Below are 22,612 nucleotides of genomic sequence, written 5' to 3'. Positions count from 1 at the left end.
GAAAGAGACAAGTCAAGTGTTCTTTCATTATGCGGAGAAGTGAATGATGAACGAATCTGTACAAAATTTGTTCACATGTCAAAGTATACGTGAGAGCTCTATTGATATCTATACCTGGAGTCAATATATCTTTAATGCATGCAGGTCAAGGCAAGCGAGAAGTGAACAGCATGCAAACTAGCATTGAGCGACGGAGTCCCTTAACAAAGCGAACTGGATTTGAAGGCTATTGGTACAATAGCTTCGACCAACCTGAATGCAGACAACACGTTTATTTCGCAGCGAACATTTTGTGCAGCCCATACAGTATGGGTGTGAAAATATCTTTTTTCTACAAAAGAGATCATATTTTTTGAGGTAAGGAGCATTTGCATTTCGTCTGATTTTTCTGCTTTCTATCGTTGTTATGCTGTTATGATTATACTTATTTTGATCATTATGATATATTTAAAGTACAGAAAAGAGTGGTGGCAATGCTGAAGATTCCAATGTTACGAAAAGAGAGCAAAAAAAAAAAAAAGGTGCATGACGAATTGTTATGTTTCCAATCACTTTTTGTTGTTCCTTTTGGTCTTTTGTTTTGTGGTTGCCATAAAATCGTCAACGAATTCAAGATGAGAACTCATGTCATGGGAGGGGAAAACATGTCACAATCAGTTTCTACTGTGTGGCCATTTTGCACACCTACTGGAATCTTCCTATCTCTCTCGTTTTTCTCTTTATCTTCTCATCTCCGTTTCAGTATTTGATCAGATCAGGTATGAATACACCCACATTTGAAAATGTCTGAATGTTTGTGGATATTGAAATTACAATTTTTTATCAGTCCGATTATTCATATTCATAGGTACGTTTACCAATTGATACAGATTGTGTCTCACAGCGCTCACTCAACCCTCGTATTTTACACAATGATTTGCGGTCAGCCATACTCGACGCGCATTCAGTGTGTATAAACTCTCTTCTATACCTCACGACTAGACTACAGCTATTGGGAGACATAAGTAGAATGATATCGGAAACGATTGATTCGTGTGTTGTGTTACAAGCTTTAGAAGAAAACTGAGTGGATCTAAAGAGAAGGTAACAATAATTTCAGAATCTCTGAATCTTTACGTATCATCCACAAAATTGCATTAGGCGGATTAAGCGCTTGGATGCCTTGTTGGTAATGACTTTCATTCACATGTGAGCTAACGTTGACTGTTTCCAATCACGTGTGTTCAAATACTGAGTGTCTGAGGTTAATTCAGTTTCTCTGTAGAAACTGTTATTTTCGTGCTTTTCGTTTGTACTGCTGTCAACGACCACACTCCCATATAATGCCTATTTTTGTTAGTTTTCTTGTGGTATATGTGTCAAACGAATGTTGTAAAATAGATTATTGCATGTGTGCATTTTAACGTGAAGACATAATGAATATGATATGATATACCATTTTCACAGGTATACTGACAGTACGAAAATTTATTTGCTCGATGATTTTGGTTTGCTTTAAGCCGTCACGTTTTTCGATTGAAAGTAGTTTCATTATCGTTCTTATATTGGAGTTGATTCACGCCTCGTATGAAGAAAACGGTTTTGCTATATGGTCGTTTGTCTTCCCTGTCCAAGTGACCAACATTGTTGGCAGCTTATTGATTTGATGAACATGTAATTGATTTGATATTTCATGTATTGACCCCTTAATGTTTTTCTCTTTCCTTTCCCTTTCTGTTCTTGTTTACCTTTTTTCAGAAGTCTTGGGTGGGACATCCAAGTTTAATCCATGAATAGTCCCCTGCGTCTCTGGACAGGGTTGAACGACTAATCAAAACTATCAAACTCGAAATTGTTCTACGAGTGAGGATGGCCGTTTGTGACTGTATTGACCGCGGGTTGGCGAAGGTCTTCTACAACTATGGGAAATTCATTTCGAGATGGCCTCTTATCTTCCTCCTTACCTCTTTGATTATGGCGGGATTTTTATCGACTGGAATTATTTTTCTTCGCGTAGACTCTGATGTCATCTTTCTCTTCACGCCCGATGTTAGCACGGCACGCGATGACGCGATCATTTTTGACGATCTTTTCCCAGTAGATTATGACCATTACTCAGCATCACGTGGGAATGGCACAAATGATTTATCAGCAAACATTATCGTGGAGCCAGCAGGTGGAGGAAACGTGCTGGTGGAGGAGGTGATTTCTGAAATAATTCGCTTCGATCGTGAATTAAAGAACGTGACAGTTATCAACACTAGTGGTGTACGACATACCTACGAGTCTCTTTGTGCTGTGGAGGGAAATAACTGTGTGGAGAATCCTGTTCTTGAGATTCTCAAGTACAACGAAAGTTATGTGAACAGCGTCACTCTCACGTATCCATTCTTCAAATCATCAGATGCAGAACTTTCCTTTTTGGGTGCCACTCTTGGGAATGTGGACTTAGCTGACGACAATTCCACAGTCGTGACAGCAGGACTACTTGCTCTGACGTATATCTTGCAAACAACTTCGACATTAGAGAGAGAGGGCGAGGACTGGGAAAACAAATTTGAGCAGTTCGCAGCAAACTTTGACTCAACAGTCATTTCTATCTCGTACATCCATTCCCATTCACTTGATAGCGAAGTAGGACATTCAACACAGGACGTTATCCCACTCTTTTCCATCTCATATACTCTTCTTTTCACCTTTGCAATCACATCTTGTGTGGTAGCAGATTGGGTTTTCAGTAAACCCTGGCTTGGTATTTTGGGAACAATTTCTGCATCTTTAGCTGTCGCCTCATCTTTGGGTCTACTCTCCTACGCTGGTGTCAACTTTAACATTGTGGCCACGTCAATGCCGTTCCTAATCGTTGGTAAAGGTTCCGATTGCATTCACTGAAAAGTCTTGATCTAGAAATATTATACTACAACTGTATTATACTAGCATAATGCGTCCCTGTCCTGAACTGCTAAAGTGCACAAGAGGTTTCGACTTATCGCTGTCTGTATATACGACAGACTATATAGGGCAACAATGTATCATTATGGTTTCTTATAATTTACTATAACAAAATGTTCTTATAATATAATAAAGTGAAATTTACATTAGAAGGAAATTAAATTATTCGTCCTTTACATTTCTGTGATCTGTGATATTTTGCTTGTGATAAAAACACGCGCTAAAAACCTAATTATCTTGTTGTGTCATGTTTCTAAGTGCTGGTAAAAAAAAATACTGGCAAAAAACAAACAAACGAACAAACAAACAAACAAACAAAAACAAGAAGATTGAGCTTTTACCCCGCCCAAGCAGAGTTTGTTCAGTAAAAGAAGGAAGTTGTCATTTCCAAATTATCTCTTCTTTACTTTATTTGATTTGGAGAGTGAGACAGAAAAGGAAGACAGAGAGTAAAGTTTGGCGTAACCTGGTAAACCATTTATACCATTTGAGTAGTATTCACATCTAAATTCAGCCACAGTGACGTCTAGGCCAATCTAATATCTATGAACATGATGAATATAAACAACATTTTGTCACCGAAGGTTCCTTCTTTTTACTTGATACGAGCCGGGGGGGGGGGGGGGAAGAACCTTCTTAAACTGTCGTGCATTTTCGAATCCTATGCAGAAATACTTATCAACCAGGAACGGAAACCCTCATTTGATTTCCATTTTGATCTTTTTTAAGGTATTGGGATTGATGACATGTTCATCATGCTTGCTGCTTGGCGGAAGACCAGTCCATGTGAGAGTGTAGAGGAGCGAATGGGGAAGGCCTTCTCCGAGGCGGCAGTCTCCATCACCATTACCAGCATCACCGACGCTCTCGCCTTCGGTATAGGGTCGATCAACCCACTTCCGGCAGTCCGCGTCTTCTGTCTCTACACCGGCGTCGCTGTCATCTTCGACTACATTTTCCAGATCACTTTCTTCGGAGCCTGCATGGCGCTCACTGGTCGCAGGGAGGCAGCAAATCGTCACGTGTGGACTCTGATAAAAGTGATACCTCGCGAGGAAGCGCCCTCTACGGCATACAAGCTATGCTGTGCGGGCGGTCTGTCGGAGGAGGACCGCCGTGACAATAAAAAGAAGACATGTGAGACTGGTCTCATGATGTTCTTCAAAGAATACTACGGACCGATACTACTGACGCCCTTCTCAAAGATCCTCACCTTGATAGTTTTCTGTGCCTATCTGGCCGGTGCAATCTACGGATGCTTGAATATTACCGAGGGTCTGGAGCTGAAGCTGTTAGCCCGAACCGGTTCCAAGGCTTACGAATTCTTTGAGCGTCAGTCTGCTTATTTTTCAGATTATGGACCGTTCGTGTCAGTCTTAATCCAAGAAACTCTTAATTACAGCGACCCTACTGTACAACAAGAGTTAGAAAGCATCGTAGAAGAATTTGAAAGCAGTGAATACATATTTCCTTCTATGTATACCGAATTCTGGCTTCGAGAGTTTCTAAGCTTCCTCGACAGAGCAAACATTTCTACCAGTGCAAGGACAGATCCTGGACAATTTTCTAGCCTCCTTGTTGACCACTTCCTGGCAAACCCCTCCTTCTCGAAGTTCAACCAAGATATTGTTTTTAGAAATGACTCGAACAAAAGTGAGATAGCGGCTTCTCGATTCATAATCACTGCAGGCGGTTTGTCGACTACGAACCAGCAAGTACAGATGATGGAGGACGTGCGTCAAAAGGCAAGGGATGCCGACATAACTTTGATTGCATTTTCACCATTTTTCATTATTTACGAGCAGTATTCTAGGATTCGTCCCGTCACGATCCAAAATCTTTGCATTGCCGTAGCAAGCATGTTCGTCGTGGCTTTCTTCCTGATTCCAAACCCCACCTGCTCCCTGGTGGTCATAATCTGCATAGCATCTATCGAGATTGGTATCATCGGCTACATGTCACTCTGGGATGTCAACCTTGACAGCATCTCTATGATCAACCTCATCCTCTGCATAGGATTTAGTGTTGACTTCTCTGCCCACATCACTTACTCTTTTCGGACTGGTAGGGAGAATTACGATGGCAGGCATCAAAATAAACTCTCCGTCTCCTCTCAGCACGCTGTGATGGCGCTCTACTCTCTCGGAATGCCCATCCTCCAAGGAGCCCTTTCAACAATCATTGCCATCATCGTCCTCTACTGGTCGCCTAGCTACATCTTCCGAGCTTTCTTCAAGATCATGCTCCTAGTGATGGTCTTCGGAATGCTGCACAGTCTGGTCTTTCTACCGGTCCTTTTTTCTTCTATTGGCTGCTGCTTCAGCTGGTCGTCTCACCCGACCAGATCTGCGGTAGAGCAGGGACTGGGTAGAGGCAGGTAACTCAGAAGGTACGTTCGTGAACATCATAACTCAGCTACGATGTTTTTCTTTTCTAACAAAAAAAAAAAGCCAAAACACACACACACACACGCGCGCGCGCACATACACACACGAGCATATGACATTCGATGTTTCTTTTTCAAACTTGTATTTGCATTATATGTCAAAATTGTTGTCAATTAATAAAAATGCTATTTTAGATTATATTCGTTCTGTTACTTGCACAAAATTAATCAAACTCGTGTGGACATGATCTCAATTATCGAATACTTTGTAACCCAAATCCAAATTTTGATTAGAGCACTGCGGAAATGGGACATGATTCTTGGTTTTGTTAGAGGTTCCCCTACATGATCTTGTGGATTTAATGAATGCAGCAACATTAACATATCTGTGAAATTTGAGGAAAATCATTCGTCGTTGTCTGTTCAGAAGTTACATTTTTTAAAGTTTTGGTGCCGCCATATCAAGAAGACAACAGTTACGCCAGTGCAGAACAAAAATATACAGAAACATTCCATGATCGAGTGTACGTGTGTCTATTTGAACTGTATATAGATTTCTTCGTTTTATCGATAACATCTTACCTTCTTGTCGTGTAAAATGTATTTGAAACATTCATTGCCACTCGTATTCTTCTCCCCCTCCCCCTACCCCTCCCGTGTCTTAGATGGTCTCATCGGTTACCAACTCTCCCAACGGAAAGGCAGAGATAATCCCGCCTTCGCACCACCTCAAGAGAGAACTTGAGAGAACTATACACGTCTCTGGAAGAGACAATCACTCTGGAAAACATGAATAAAATTCCATTGATTGATCACTCGAGAGAGATGAACAAGCTCTCATGAAGAATTTATATATATGATGGTATTCAATTACTCGGACAGAAGACCTCTGTCTCAAGATGTTTGAGTTACTATGTGATATCCTTTAAGTTTAAGTTAGAAGGTGAGCCGAATATTTTCATATCTTTTCAGCTCTATAGTGAAATCACAGAATTCTTCCTTCAGGACAAGGTCGTAAACCACATCTCTGCAAATGCACTTTTTGTAAGTTACGTTTGTTCGTTTGGACTTTAGTTTCATAGACTTTGTCAATCTCATTTCATTCATTATCTCTGTGTCTTGAGCACAAAGAAAGAAAACAAAGAATACCAAAAGCTGGTATCGGCGGACTGTGACTTCTTTTTTTTCTTCTCATATTCCAATTATTCTATAAGAAACAGTAACACCCTAAAAAATGTTATATTATCTAATTATGATATACTCCTATGTATGATATTCTATTCTTATGCAAGACTTAATAACTGAAGAAGATTATTTTTTGTGAATGTACAACGTTTACACTGCTAAGAAGAGAATGTCAAGTCAAGTCAAGTCAAACCAAGTCGACATGACTCTCTTCTGTTCCTCTTTCTCTTCCGCACTCCATAGTTGTAAGCTTCTCATCGTCTTTTCTTTCTTTCAGAGAGACCCATTATTACAACCATCCTTTTGAGTACCGTCTGTTCTTTTATGTTTTTCGGGGGAGGGAGGAGGGGACAGATTATAGGTGTGGGGTATTTTTTAAGTTGATTGTATAGATGAAACATTATGAACATCGTTATTTTTGCATTTTGTATACTTTCAAATGCATGTCCAATCTGAATAAATATGTTAAAATAATTACTCAGCGATACCTGTATAGTTTGATTTCGATTCATTGTACATTTCTCTTCTTTTACAACAAAACATAAATCAATTTCATAACTTCGGTGACAATTGAACATAATCGTGCAAGTTTACATTCGTTATCAACACAGAAAGAATTTTATTTTTAATTGTGAAACTTGATTAAAGCCAGTTGATAACATTGAAGTCACTGTTGGCAAAATTTTTAACTGGAACTAAATTCCCTTTTGAAATTCTGTGTTGGCAAACAAATCACTGAGAAATAAAATCTCCTCTCGAAAAAGACATTTCAGCATCGTTAACGAACTACTATGCGCATACTCATTTCATCACAAAAATATTGATAAACGTTGTTAATGGTATGCTATTAGATTTTCCTAATATTGTAAGGAGATACAAGGATACAGAGTGTAAGGAGAGAGAGAGAGAAAGAAGGTGAGGAAAGAGGCGATGATTAGTGGAAGGAGAGATGAGAAAGAAGGTGAGGAAAGAGGCGATAATTGATGGAAGGAGAGAGAGAAAGAAGGTGAGGAAAGAGGCGATAATTGGTGGAAGGAGAGAGAGAAAGAAGGTGAGGAAAGAGGCAATGATTGGTGGAAGGAGAGAGAGAAAGAAGGTGAGGAAAGAGGCGATAATTGGTGGAAGGAGAGAGAGAAAGAAGGTGAGGAAAGAGGCGATAATTGATGGAAGGAGAGAGAGAAAGAAGGTGAGGAAAGAGGCGATAATTGGTGGAAGGAGAGAGAGAAAGAAAGTGAGGAAAGAGGCGATAATTGGTGGAAGGAGAGAGAGAAAGAAGGTGAGGAAAGAGGCGATAATTGGTGGAAGGAGAGAGAGAGAAAGACGACTGAACATGAGGAGTGAGAAAGATGGAATGCATATTTGGGTGAAAGGAGACAGAGTATTAGCAGACAGGAGTACAAATGGAGTTAGGTTGTATGGTCGAGGAAAATGAGTGAGGAGAATCGAATGTCGGAAGAGGAGGTCGAGTGGCAGAAGGGAGAGTCATTCGACATAATACACATTGTAGGTACCTGGACAGGTACAGAAGGGCACCTAAATATAAATCCTATGTACTCCGTGTCTGTACTCCTGCACAGCATTAAAGTCTGGTCTGGTCGCCGCTGACGTACACTGATACAGTATACAGTGGCGGATCTAGAGGGGGCGCACCGGGCGCGCGCGCCCTCTTTATTTGTTGTTAAAACACAAGAAATAAAAAGAAAAAATGAGATGAAACCGGAAGTAGCACCAGGGCCCTGTTTTATGAACAGTTAAAATTGATTATATAATTGATTTCAGCTGTAAGTCTATGGCAGCCTGTGTGGTAAGGAAATTTAAAATCGATTTTATCTTTTGATAAAACGGGGCCCACAAATATTGTTTGCGCCCCCCCCCCTTTACGGATTCCTGGATCCGCATCTGATAATAGGTAGGGCCTGCACAAGAGTACCTTACCGTAAACATTAAATCTATAGCGACATAGAACCATCCATAAAATAGTACATAATCCCTATGAGAAGTCATATCGTAGTGTCATTATTACTCAGCAAATGAATTATAATGATGACAGAGTTCTCATCAGTCCAAAATGCCTCATTACAATTAGACTTCAAAAGTACCGTACGTTAATGGTAGTTGTGGTAGGGGTTCCGTCTGTCAATGACCCCGAGGGGGCGGGGTGGTCGCTATCAGCTACCAGGGAGGTGAGGTTTTGTCTCACCTCCCTGCAGCTACCCACCTCCAATCCCCCTCAAAAATAGATCCAAAATGACGTATTACGGCACACGAAAGCACATTGCCTGGTCATCAGCTCAGAAACTTTTGACCGGTTTACTATGAACATGATTCAAATTGTATGCATTTCTCAATAACTAGCTTTCCTGGCAACCTATGAGCTTGCCAAATGCTTCCCCGAGGCTCGCTAAACATACCATTTGTAGCAATACATGTAGCTAATGCATACCATGATTATTCCAGGTGTTGACATGTATTGTAACAAAAGTTTGAGTATAGAGCAGAATGATGTGATTTTCTAGCTTCTAGGAAGCAGTGACATTTGGAAAGGGAGCATTGCGTGGAATCTTCTTGGAGTTTCTTCCTAACATTTTGTGCAGCAGCATTCTCGGCGGTTGTCATTAAGTAAGGTCAAGGTGAAAGACGTTATGCAAGCAAGCTTTACCAAAGCCCAGTCTAGTCAATGGATGTACTTACCAAAGCATTTAGTAGCCTATAGTGCATGGTGATGATATTACGAATCGGAAATACCCGCTATTATGAGTCAAGAACGGCAGACATGTCATTGACAAACTATGGATGCGTAGGGTAAAGAACAAGCAATTCGAATACTTTGTACCAGTTTGATGCATATTTAGGAAAAGTCAACCAAATGAAACAAAAAAAGCCATGCTCCATTAGTATGTCTTACCAAAGAGATTAGAGAGGAGTAACAAGCCCCTTTGAACCCATGTCTTTAATACCACTCAAAAGTATCAATTTGAAGTATGTGCTTAACTGGATCTGCCACACAGATAGGAAGACAGTTGATTCATGTCTCTTATTAGCATAATAACCAACCACTAAGGAAAGTACGTCTTATAATGATAATATTTATAACAATAATAATAATAACAATGATAATAATAGTAATAGTAATAGTAATAATAATAATAATAGTAACTATTTTTATTGAGCGTGATCAAAGCGCTGTACAATCAACATACAACATTCACAAAAAATAGAAACAACATAATTACATAACAACATAAGTTCTTAAGGATTGTTATTACTTATTTGATCAAAACCAGTTAGAGAAATGCAGAAACAAGTAGACATATCCCCTGCTCATTTAAGACGATCCAAGTTCAAGTTCAAGTTCAAGTCCTTTTATTTAACACTTGGCATAAAACATACAAAGATACATCGCAAAATAAAACAATACAAAGGTCATGACAATTGTACAAGGAGAAATTATGCAAGTGTAAGGAATCAGCAGAAAGGCCGAGGCCTTACATAAAAGCTAAGACCCTGAGATAATCATAACAATTATACACTAAACACAATACACACACACACACACATGATGTAATTTCCTATGAAAATTATGACACATTATTCAACAAAAATATTGTTTATATCTCCTTTTAAAACAGTTTAAACATTTTGGTGATAATTTATATTAGTATTACTAAGAAGATATAGTTGTGTCATAGGCCCATCCAACCAAAATTTGAGATAAATTTAAAATCGATCGCTTTCGTAATGCACTAAAATATCTTGCATGGTAACCCCCCCCCCCCCCCAAAAAAAAAAAAAAAAAAATATATATATATATATGTATATATATATATATAATATATATATATATATGTGTGTGTGTGTATATATATATATATATAAATATATATCATATCCAGGGCATCTCTAAGGCTGCGTTCACATAGAAGTATTCGGTATTCGCTATTCGCTATTCGCTATTCGCTATTCGGGCACCGAGGACACCATCACCCGCACCGTCAACTCACCATCCCATGCAGTGAGGATTTCTTCCCCCTACATCCCAGCAAATCTTATTAACAATTTCTAAACTGCATCAGAATGTCAGTCTACATGCTTATTTTTGCTATAGGGAAAGTCCAGACCAAATTGTCATTATTTCATAAACGAGAGACGGTATACGCTGCAAGGAAATCGAACAAGCTCGATTCCCACTTTGCGATACTATTCGCAGCTATTCGGTACTTTCGAATAGGGCCCTCTTATGTGAACCGGTGTGAGGAAATCCTATCGTTACATTCAAGCTATTCGCGTGCCCTCGAAAACGAGCCCCGAATACCCGAATAGCTAGTATACTTCTATGTGAACGCAGCCTAAACGAGAGACGGTATACGCTGCAAGAAAATCGAACAAGCTCGATTCCCACTTTGCTATACTATATGCAGCTATTCGGCACTTTCGAATAGTGCCCTCTTATGTGAACCGGTGTGAGGAAATCCTATCGTTCGATTCAAGCTATTCGCGTGCCCTCGAAAACGAGCCCCGAATACCCGAATAGTATATACTTCTATGTGAACGCAGCCTAAAGCTTGCAGAGGGCATACCCGACTTAGTATTTTTTTTCTTTTTTTTTCCATGTACACAGCAGACATTCCAGTACATTTAGACCAGAGGAGCTTCTGTAAGGCTGCGTTCACATAGAAGTATTCGGTATTCGGTATTCGGTGTTCGGTGTTCGGTATTCGGTATTCGCTATTCGCTATTCGGGCACCGAGGACACCATCACCCGCACCGTCAACTCACCATCCCATGCAGTGAGGATTTCTTCCTCCTACATCCCAGCAAATCTTATTAACAATTTCTAAACTGCATCAGAATGTCAGTCTACATGCTTATTTTTGCTAAAGGGCAAATCCAGACCAAAAGTGTCATTATTTCATAAACGAGAGACGGTATACGCTGCAAGAAAATCGAACAAGTTCGATTCCCACTTTGCTATACTTTTCGCAGCTATTCGGTACTTTCGAATAGTGCCCTCCTATGTGAACCGGTGTGAGGAAATCCTATCGTTCGATTCAAGCTATTCGCGTGCCCTCGAAAAACGAGCCCGAATACCCGAATAGTATACTTCTATGTGAACGCAGCCTATTGAACAGAGAACAGTCATTGGCTACATTGTCCAGATGAAGCAAACCCATACTCAAATACATTATGACTAGGGTATTGCACTGTAAAGAGAACGCAACGTAAATCATCAATCAGCTGCCGCAGGTATTCAACCAGTGAAGTCATTTTATTTGCTTCCATTGTATACCGAGTTTCGCGAAACTGAATAATGTGTATAGAATAGCTGTCTTCTTGCTATTTAACATTGTGAATTGTACAGAGCGAATGCTCCTCTATGGAGGCAAATAGTGAATTGGTCGTGACTGGACAGTTTGAAACAAACCCAGTAATTCCATGCCGTAGACACCAATTCATGTCAGCTATCAGTTAAGGCCGTGTCACACCAGCCTTGCGTGCGACTTGCAAAGAACAATTTTGACTACCCGGAGGTCCCCGTAGATATCCGCACATGACAGTACCTAGCATGTATCTCGAAAGTAGACGCCCGGAGGTGCGCACGCATATTTTTTTTACCCGCAACCGTGTTTAGGCCCTGTCACACCTTTCCGGGCAAGCTACGCGGCTTGTTACGTGTAGGGATTTTCTAGCATACCGGACATTCCTGAGGGCGGAAAAGGATTTGTGCGAGTCAGCGCATGTGTCTTACTTGCTGGACGCGTTATATACTTGCGAGTATACTGTGTGACCTTTGTACCAGTCGCGTGGGGGCTGACAACTTATATATACACTCAGCGAAAAAAAGTAAGTTCCCCCTAGCATTTGTGGACATAATCTCAAAAAGTATTCAACCGATTTTCATAATTCAAACGGAAATGGATAAGGAATTTTATTACTCATAACATGAGTGGCAAATCATGGCCACCAGATATCATTATTGCTGTGAAAAAATGCATTTTATGTCAAAATGCATGGAAACAAAAGTTGCACTTTAGTGACTTGCAATGACTTTTACACAAATAATCAAACAATCACTCATGATTCTGAACATTTAAGTATGGGTTATTGCATATTTCTCCATCTCTTTCTTTTCATGAGCATATAGTGAAGTATTTGATAATTGATATGTCCACCACCCGCAATGACCAGCCGCCATCTCCTCCTCATACTGTTAACTAAAGTTTGTACTTGGCGCTGCTCAATGTTGGCCCATGCTCTCTTCAAGATGCGCTGAAATTCTTGCAGTGAAGTGTCATCTTTCAACTTCTTGCTCGCTTTCCCCTTAATGATATCCAAAGATTCTCTACTGGATTACAGTCAGGGGATCTTGCAGGCCACTCCATACGTTCGATGCCATTTCCCTCAGCAAACTGATCTACAACTTGAGGGCATGATGCAAAATGCCCACAGGCACATTAATGTGATCAACCTAAATTGGAATTGCAAATCACATGGCTTCTACCAATATTTTCATATTGAGAAGGCCTATTGTTCAAAAAGTATACATAAGATCTGTTTAATAGGGAAGGGCATTGTACCTGAAGAAATTCCTAAGTATTACACAAGTTAAAAAGATCATTTGATAACTTACATAGGAAATGTATACAATATGCTTCCTATGGCCTAAAGTGCAACTTGTTTCCCATGCATTTTGACATAAAATGCGATTTTTTTACACCAATAATGATATCTGGTGACAATGATATGCCATTCATATTATGAGTAATGAAATTCCCTATCCATTCCAGTTCGAATTATGAACATCCGTAAAATACTTTTTTGAGATATATCCAAAAATGTTAGGGGGGAACTTACTTTTTTTTGCTGAGTGTATATATATGTATATATATATATATATATATATATATATATATATATATATATATATATATATAGTGAAGGAATTCCTCTAATGGAATGGCTGAAATCTCACAGAATTTCGTTATCTTGGCTGCATACGGGACTGCGAAGTACCTGCGTGGGAATTGCCTGGGAAGTACTGCCGCTAAGGGTCTCCTACTGGCGTTCTGCGTGGACCTCTACGGGCATTCCCGTGACTCACCCGGAAAAAGTTTTGGTCATGCTCAAAACTTGGCTGCGGTTAAATCGGACTTGCGTGAGCACCTCCGGGCAACTACGCGCTAGATACTGTCAGGTGCGGACCAACTGCGGAGAGCTACTTGAGGGCTTTTTAAGGGCTTTTTACACTTGTAAATTTGTGCTTAGCCCCGGACCAACGGTGGGGCTAAGGCCCCCCCCCCCTTAGCCCCACCGTTGGTCCGGGGCTATCCTTAGCCCACTTTCTGTCTACACTCGTTTTTGCCAAAGTGGGCTAGCCCCACCGATAGTACGGTACTGTCTGGCCCTGCAAAATAGCAGGGGTTAGCACCGCAATTGCGGTGCCAAGCAAGTGAGTGTAAACAGAACGAAAAAATAATCCTGGGCTAAGCGACGGAGACGAAGTCCGACCCTCACTGACCAATCAGAAACGAGGTAATCAAGTGCTGCCGGTGCGTGCGTGTACGTGTACAGTACACAGCGTAATTATGAATATTCATGTAGTTTGGAAAGTCCGGGGCTAAGAAATACGAGTGTTAAAAGGTCAGTTTTCTCCTTAGCCCCGGACAAGAGATAGTACGGGACTAATTGGCGAGTGTAAAAAGCTGAAAAAATTGGTACGGGACTAACGATAGTCCTGGGTCAGAGAAAGTCCGGGGTTAAGAAACACAAGTGTAAAAAGCCCTTTACACTTGTAAATTTTTGCTTAGCCCCGGACCAACGGTGGGGCTAAGGGGGGGGGGGGCCTTAGCCCCACCGTTGGTACGGGACTATCCTTAGCCCACTTTCTGTTTACACTCGTTTTTGCCAAAGTGGGCTAGCCCCACCGATAGTACGGTACTATCTGGCCCTGCAAAATAGCAGGGGTTAGCACCGCAATTGCGGTGCCAAGCAAGTGAGTGTAAACAGAACGAAAAAATAATCCTGGGCTAAGCGACGGAGACGAAGTCCGACCCTCACTGACCAATCAGAAACGAGGTAATCAAGTGCTGCCGGTGCGTGCGTGTACGTGTACAGTACACAGCGTAATTATGAATATTCATGTAGTTTGGAAAGTCCGGGGCTAAGAAATACGAGTGTTAAAAGGTCAGTTTTCTCCTTAGCCCCGGACAAGAGATAGTACGGGACTAATTGGCGAGTGTAAAAAGCTGAAAAAATTGGTACGGGACTAACGATAGTCCTGGGTCAGAGAAAGTCCGGGGTTAAGAAACACAAGTGTAAAAAGCCCTTTACACTTGTAAATTTTTGCTTAGCCCCGGACCAACGGTGGGGCTAAGGGGGGGGGGGCCTTAGCCCCACCGTTGGTACGGGACTATCCTTAGCCCACTTTCTGTTTACACTCGTTTTTGCCAAAGTGGGCTAGCCCCACCGATAGTACGGTACTATCTGGCCCTGCAAAATAGCAGGGGTTAGCACCGCAATTGCGGTGCCAAGCAAGTGAGTGTAAACAGAACGAAAAAATAATCCTGGGCTAAGCGACGGAGACGAAGTCCGACCCTCACTGACCAATCAGAAACGAGGTAATCAAGTGCTGCCGGTGCGTGCGTGTACGTGTACAGTACACAGCGTAATTATGAATATTCATGTAGTTTGGAAAGCCCGGGGCTAAGAAATACGAGTGTTAAAAGGTCAATTTTCTCCTTAGCCCCGGACAAGAGATAGTACGGGACTAATTGGCGAGTGTAAAAAGCTGAAAAAATTGGTACGGGACTAACGATAGTCCTGGGTCAGAGAAAGTCCGGGGTTAAGAAACACAAGTGTAAAAAGCCCTTTGGAGTAAATTTGTTTCCCCGCAAGTCAAGCCGCAGAAGTTCCCCCGTACGGTATGTAAAGGCATGAATGAAAATTGCAAACATTCTTGTTCGCCCGCTGAAAATCTTCTACGTGCTGGAAACTACCTCCTCGCCAAAAGCCCGCGTTATGGTGTGACACGGCCTTTAACAATGGTAAGTCATGCACCTTGTGCACCAGGGAGATGCCACCTGCCCCTCCCTGGTTTACATACTTGAAGCTTGAAGCTTTCATTAGCTTCTTTGTCTTGCCATAAAGGGGCATCTGTTACGATACGAGTGAATATCCCTTGGAACGGGGGACAGGAACTATTCATCCTTCCAGGACCTCGTCGCACAAGACAATGTTTCGCACTTTCGAACTAGCGCTACAAATTTCGCAAGTGAGCTATGTGCTTTCTTTGAACGACCTTCGTGCACTGTAGCTGACAGGAAGTATGCAAGTTGCCTCAATCGAGGAGAAGTTGGGAGTTCACAACCAGTCAAATCGAAGCGTCTACCTGGCAGCGAGAGACCGGAGCTCGGGTGTCTAACCTGTAACTGGTAATATTCGCGTCAGTAAGGCTGAGACAGTAGTCATTACAGCAACTCCACGAGTTGTGGGCCAGACTTGATTGGGCCAAATTTTAGCGGCAGTGAGCGTAATGGCGCGAAAGCTTTCCCATGCCTTCTGTGGAGTGGTCACCTACTCAATGCTCCTTTTAGCTCTGGTTGTCATCGTGTATATGGTGAAAAGAGGTGAGCTTATTATCGACATGTCACGTACTGAAAGTTTGATTTTCTCCACATTTTATTCATTCTTATGGTAAGGTGTTCCCAGTTTGTCAACGTTTATCTAATAATAAGATTTGATTCAATAGTTAACAGTTATTGAGATTTAGACAGTGAATAGTGACGCAGCTCTCTGTTAGCGTATAAATTTAGATTTGTACGTTATTGATAAAGTAGGCAACATTCAAGATTTCATTCCAATAATTGTTGGACCATCCGTTCTAGATGACCAGGTGACCATTACTTGAATCATAGCATGGATGTTCTTGGTCAGAGGAGTGGATATGGTTAACCGAAAAGAACCACGAACTCTCTGGAGGCCCTGAGTTCGGTTCGGCAGCAGCGGCAGTAAGGGCACTGCTCAACGACACTTAAAGACCAATCCATGATAATAAGCCAGTTCGGAGATAGCTCATGTGCACATGGGTACAAATGACCTTTCATTTTTCTCAGTTGGTTAGGCACTTTACTCAATTCAAAGCGACATAATGCAGCAGCTTGTCCAACATAGCAATTTATGGAACTCGTATTCTAACAAAGAATGAACATGTGCAGATGAAGTGACCGGAATGGTTCGTCAATCAACACTTTGGGAGGCATCTATTTCATTGTGCTGTTTTGAATACATTAACAAACTTTTGCCGATAACAATGCCAAATACCAGGCTTGCTGTCAGGTGGATGTGCTGGCAGGCACCATTTATAAGGATTCCATGAATAATCAAAGCATTACAGATGCTTATCTCAGTGAAATTAAAATCCAACCTGTCTCTCGGTACAAATGACCTTTTTCTGCTCATGCTCAAACTGGAACCCCGAACTGGCTTATTAGATAGAGCCTAGAGTGAAACAATGAAATCTTACCCGTGTAACAGTGAAAGTTTGATCAAAGCGGCATGAAGTCTAAGGAAGTTATGAAATTGTGATGTTTCGCTAATTTTCAGGAAAAGGCTCTTGAACATTCATAAGAATAGTGAATTGATGTCAGCCCCTCACAGTGTGCCTGACGCCAATGAATATGTACATACATTGTACAATCATAAAATCTCCATTTTGTTGTAATCGTACGTAATTACGCACCCGACTCAAATCGATCCTGCTTAAAACAAAATACATAATTACATGACTTATCATTTTAAAGTTATTCAACCGGGAATAACGTGGCGTTTCATAATTCTAAAGCGGAAAATTGAATTTTCAACATTTTTTTTTTTTCACGATCAGTGGAAATTTGTGAGGTGATGGCTTCATCAGCCCACTCATTAACCGACTGTTCAAGAACTATTATAAAAGAAAATTAGGGAATGTTTCGTAATTGCCTTATACCTTTGATTCGATTGTGATCAAATTTTCACTGCTGGGCTTACCATATATTACATTTTATTCTTCCTTTTCTGACAAACTTTCAGCTGGTGTGGAATTCCTTTTTAAAGCAGGAGGTTACGCATTTAAGTTCTTTGTTTCTTAGAGGTTTCGTAACATAACTCTGGAATCCATATATGGCATACATGTATAAGAATACGAATATCTCACACAATTTATATATATATATATATATATATATATATATATATACATATATATATATATATATATATATATATATATATATGCCTCAACCGTCAACAAGAGCTTAAAGCTATAATTTGTATAATTCGATATTTTTACATCGAAACTCGAATGATCCAATGGAGTTCATGCAGTATGCAATATATGTGAATTGCCTATCACATGTCACATCATCCTTGATAAAAGTGAGTCCATCAAAACGCATACAATCAACAATTTAGTTTACTCGTGTGCTCTGTTGGTATTTGATGTTTTGGTGTATAAATGTAGAAAGCATTACAAAACATCAGCTCAACATTCAGACTGGTTCAGAGAGAAATGCAAGTGTTCTCCCAATCTATTAATTTTAGGCCGGTTCTGTGGTGTAATTTATTCGGATTTTATGCATGTTTTGTTCACAAAAGTTACCCTAAGGCTGCGTTCACATAGAAGTATACTATTCGGGTATTCGGGGCTCGTTTTCGAGGGCACGCGAATAGCTTGAATTGAACGATAGGATTTCCTCACACCGGTTCACATAAGAGGGCACTATTCGAAAGTACCGAATAGCTGCGAATAGTATAGCAAAGTGGGAATCGAGCTTGTTCGATTTTCTTGCAGCGTATACCGTCTCTCGTTTATGAAATAATGACAATTTTGGTCTGGATTTGCCCTTTAGCAAAAATAAGCATGTAGACTGACAGTCTGATGCAGTTTAGAAATTGTTAATAAGATTTGCTGGGATGTAGGAGGAAGAAATCCTCACTGCATGGGATGGTGAGTTGACGGTGCGGGCGATGGTGTACTCGGTGCCCGAATAGCGAATAGCGAATACGAATACCGAATACTTCTATGTGAACGCAGCCTTAAGTTAACAACCACAAAGCTTGTCGGAGGCTTGCCCGACCTAGCAACAGCTAAGTGAATTCCTGTCTTTGGAACGTATGCCTAATGGGAGGGAGCAGGTGAATGAAACTCTTCGTTACTAGGCTGTTGGCATGGTTGGGAAAGTTGACTCACTTTCATTTTGTTGCCTCTTCTTGGTTCACCAGGTTTAAGGCTCGCTGCATGTTCAGCCCCCCCCCCCCACACACACACACTATGCTGTTGCTATTTCACTATATTCCTTTCTTTCTTTATCTCTCTGTTGTTCCTTTATGTTTGATGTTGCCTCCCCATCTTTCATAGGTTGCCCCCCCCCCCCCATGGTCCTCAGGATCATCACTGACCCTCCTCTGCCTTCTGTCTGTCCACCCTCCTGCTAATACCCCCCTCTTTAAAGTTGAGCTCCTTGCCCATGACTTCCAACCCTCACCTTTGTTTTCTTTGTTCTGTGTCCCACCTCCCCGGACTGATGTTCTTGTTGTGTGTAGTATCTATGTGATTTGACGAAGATTCTGCTATTTAGGATCGAAAGCTCACGCCCATTTTAACTCCATTCCTTTTTTTTTTCATTGACGTAGGCATCAAACCGTAGATATGATATAGATGATTGGGAAAAAACAGTATTTACCATACCAAAGACTAACATCTCATTTTGTGCTGTTTTGAATTTTTCACACAAGTTTTGCTGGTAGTATCATTTTGTTTATCATATCAGTCTTCAAACTCAATATTCCAGTGCCGCCGCGATACCTATGTGCTTCTCCCAAACAATACATTACAGGTCTCAAATATTTCTTTATATTGTAATGAATAGTGCCCTCAATGAATGACCTTGAGAAAGTTTAAATGTAGGTCATGTGGACTATGTTGAGTTTTTCTACTCATGTGCCAAATTTGTATAACGTTAATATACATCAAATAATAAAGGCGTTCTATAGGGGCACAAAATGCCCCCACCCCCAGCCTGGAAGGGGTCAAAACAGCTTGGGCTTTATAGGGTTTGTTGTTTGCTTACGCACGGATGCACTCACGCACATTTTGACTAGTGGTGAGGTATGAGTTAGGGTGGATTATGAAGTCTTGCTCATGACTGTTAATTTCCTGTGCATCATAGAAATAGAGTAACATTGTCGTCTTTACCAAAACAGAAAGTGTGACGAAAGCAGTGACAACGCAAGCTCACAAAATAACGGCAGGAAAGAAGAGAGAGAGAGAGAGGGAGAGAGATACAATACTATTTTCTACATTATAAGCGCTTTTTCGAGTCGACAGATTAGAATTAAATGAAGAAGAGTTGCATGATTCGTATCAAATTACGCCATTTAACAATTCATCATTATATGTGCTGAGAAGCAAATGGATATCATACAGCGAATATATGTCGTGATGAATAGGGTTTACTTCTTTCAAAATAACAATGCCTATAAATGCAGACGCATCCTTGCACCGGGGCGACAGCGCACTCACCGACAGGAAGCTATCACGACGCACCGCCGAGCAGGAGGAAGCTGCGCGGCCCTCAACGGCAAACAAGAAACCAAAGGTAAAACCATCTCCGTCATCTAGTCTCCTAATTCCTTTACTCGATGAGCATTTTACCATATTGACCATCCATTTAATGAGTCTGGAACGATGATAACCGCGGAAAGGGCTTGCAAATTAATACAGTTACTGTTGAGTATAGGCAGATGTGAATTGAAGCCGACAATGAGCAGTTATTGCCAAGTTTTTGTCGACAGCATTTTACGCAGTGGATTTCTGGAGTGGCAACCCGGGGCTCCTAAAATAACAAGAACACATGCATGTTTCTCCCTCAGGCGATCAAAGGGGATTTAATTCAATTCAGTGGATTCAGTGAACGCAGGGAAATTATAAGAACACATCAGTGAAGATAATCAGACAATCTGTAAATACAAAATAAATCATTTACAACTCTCAATGCTTGGGAAAATATAACTAGAAATTCATGATATTTCTTTTTTTTTCGCAAAGCAAACACTATCTCGACTTAAAATTTTACTGTTGTGCTAAGAGTAATATCCCCCGGTCTTTTTAAGAAGGTACTTTTCCTGCATGAGCTCTATAATTGTTCTAGATAAAATGAAAATATATGGAATTTGTTATAGGCCTATATATCTTTCCGATATCAATTTGCTATGACGTCATTATTTCTGTTTATCAAATAATGACGGCATAAGTAATGACGTCATAAGTATGGCTTAATCTGCGTTTTAAATATTCAAAGATTCTGAGTGGACACAGTAGTCGATTTGTCCTCTTCACTATTGCGTTCTGTTTATATTTCTACACTCCCTGAATATATTGATATTACGCAGATGAAGGCGCAAACACTCAAATATGAATGACACAAACAAAACAACAACATATTGAGGGACAATAATCACACTGAGACATTATCTCATCGAATCTCCTGGTCGTAAAGAGTAATTGAAAGTTATTCATAGATGATTTCTACTAAACCCATCCACTCTCTTTGTCGCCATCATGTTGTGGCACCAAAAATTTTACTAATACAAAGTATTAAAAATAATACAAGTGGAATGAACACAAATGAATATAAAATGGAAGTAAACAGCGTCGTCCTATGACAGCATTCTAAGCCATGGGAATTGACATCGTTGTGTGATTCGTTGACCATTTGCAGGTTGATACGAAAACGCCGTACGACTACCGTCGTATTCAGGGAGAACGACGCACTCGAGTTCGGCAGACTTGCTCTGCAATGGGCTTCGACATGACCTACAACATTTCCACTGACCTGGACTCAGCTACTTTGAAAAAGTTCGACTTTCTACTTGCCATTCCTGACATGAAATTGATCTATTGCTACGTACCAAAGGTGAGCTGTACAAGCTGGAAACGTCTTCTTCTATCACTCAATGGCTACACATGTTTCCTTAACGACACATGTGGTGCCGATGCTCACATGTTGGCGAGGAGACGTTTTGTGCGGATGTCGAGAATGACGGTGGCAGCTGCTCAGGAGATTTTCACATCTTACACCAGCTTCTTTTTCGTGCGAAACCCGTATTCCCGCGTGCTGTCGGCATATCTTGAAAAGGTTCTCTATCATCCTGAATCGAAGATTCAGAACGAGCTCACTGAGTGGTTCAAGGAACATCATCCTGGTCAGACGCATGAAAACCAAAGCCAGCCGTTTACATACCGAGAGTTCGTCACTCATTACATGAAAGCCGGTGAAAAGAACCAACATTGGGAGGACATGAACAAGTTGTGTTTTCCATGCCACGTCAATTATGATTTCATTGGTCACTACGAAACGCTGAAACCGGATTCGGATTTCATTCTCGATCTCGCCAATGCGCCAGCAAATGTCCGATTCCCCACACCACAAAAGAAACCGACCTACAGTTCAGATGAAGAAACTCTTGCGAAATTTTACTCGCAGCTTACCGACCAAGATCTAGATCATTTGACAGTTAGCCGTGGTTTTGCAACAGATGCCACAATGTTTGGGTACCAAATGCCAGATTGTATAAGGCGAGACTAGACTAAAGTTAAACGTCTCCATGAAATCAGCTGACACTCCGTTTAATTATCATACACAGCAAACAGGAAACATCCCAGACAAAAAATGGTGTTGTGGCATTATTCAAGATGTCAGTTCGTCTTGCCGAGAATAAAATTAAATAAACTTGCGACAGACATCGAGTGACGACTGAAACAATGTTCAGCTTTCTACACTGTATTTTTAGAGGGGCACAAAAGAAGTTATACACAGCAAACTAATGAATACGAGTGCTCACACGACATAATTTTGATCTTAATACAGCTGCAATCCAAGAAAGTAGAAACTGGTATGTTCACACAGCTGTCACTTGAAGATCGCCACTGCTTGTCTCTCATCTGTCATGTTACATTAATAAAATCAAGTGATGTATGTCTCCCGCCTACCTTCCTGGTTGTATCCCTTTGTTCATAGGATTGTTTGTTTGTTTGTTTGTTTGTTTATTTATTTATTTGTTTGTTTGTTTGTTTGT

At 40.8% G+C, this 22,612-nt stretch overlaps 2 protein-coding genes across 2 annotated transcripts; both read left to right on the top strand.

The window, feature by feature from the left end:
- Positions 1-1,953: 1,953 nt before the first annotated feature.
- LOC139744230 (patched domain-containing protein 3-like) lies at positions 1,954-6,062 on the top strand. Its single transcript, XM_071654674.1, has 3 exons — positions 1,954-2,845; positions 3,661-5,298; positions 5,983-6,062. Exons 1-3 carry the CDS (start codon positions 1,954-1,956, stop codon positions 6,060-6,062), a joined length of 2,610 nt encoding a protein of 869 aa, XP_071510775.1.
- Positions 6,063-20,007: 13,945 nt separating this feature from the next.
- LOC139744229 (carbohydrate sulfotransferase 11-like) lies at positions 20,008-22,122 on the top strand. Its single transcript, XM_071654673.1, has 2 exons — positions 20,008-20,133; positions 21,256-22,122. The coding sequence occupies exons 1-2, from the start codon at positions 20,008-20,010 to the stop codon at positions 22,120-22,122; spliced, it is 993 nt and encodes a 330-aa protein (XP_071510774.1).
- The last annotated feature ends 490 nt before the right edge of the window (positions 22,123-22,612 follow it).

Source organism: Diadema antillarum, unplaced genomic scaffold (assembly GCF_040938485.1).
Source record: "Diadema antillarum isolate AM-2024a unplaced genomic scaffold, OU_Dant_1.0 seq00001147_RagTag, whole genome shotgun sequence".
In the NCBI taxonomy this organism is placed as follows: Eukaryota; Metazoa; Echinodermata; class Echinoidea; order Diadematoida; family Diadematidae; genus Diadema; species Diadema antillarum.
Note: the sequence above shows the minus strand (reverse complement) of the source record. Positions and strands in the feature narration are given on the sequence as shown.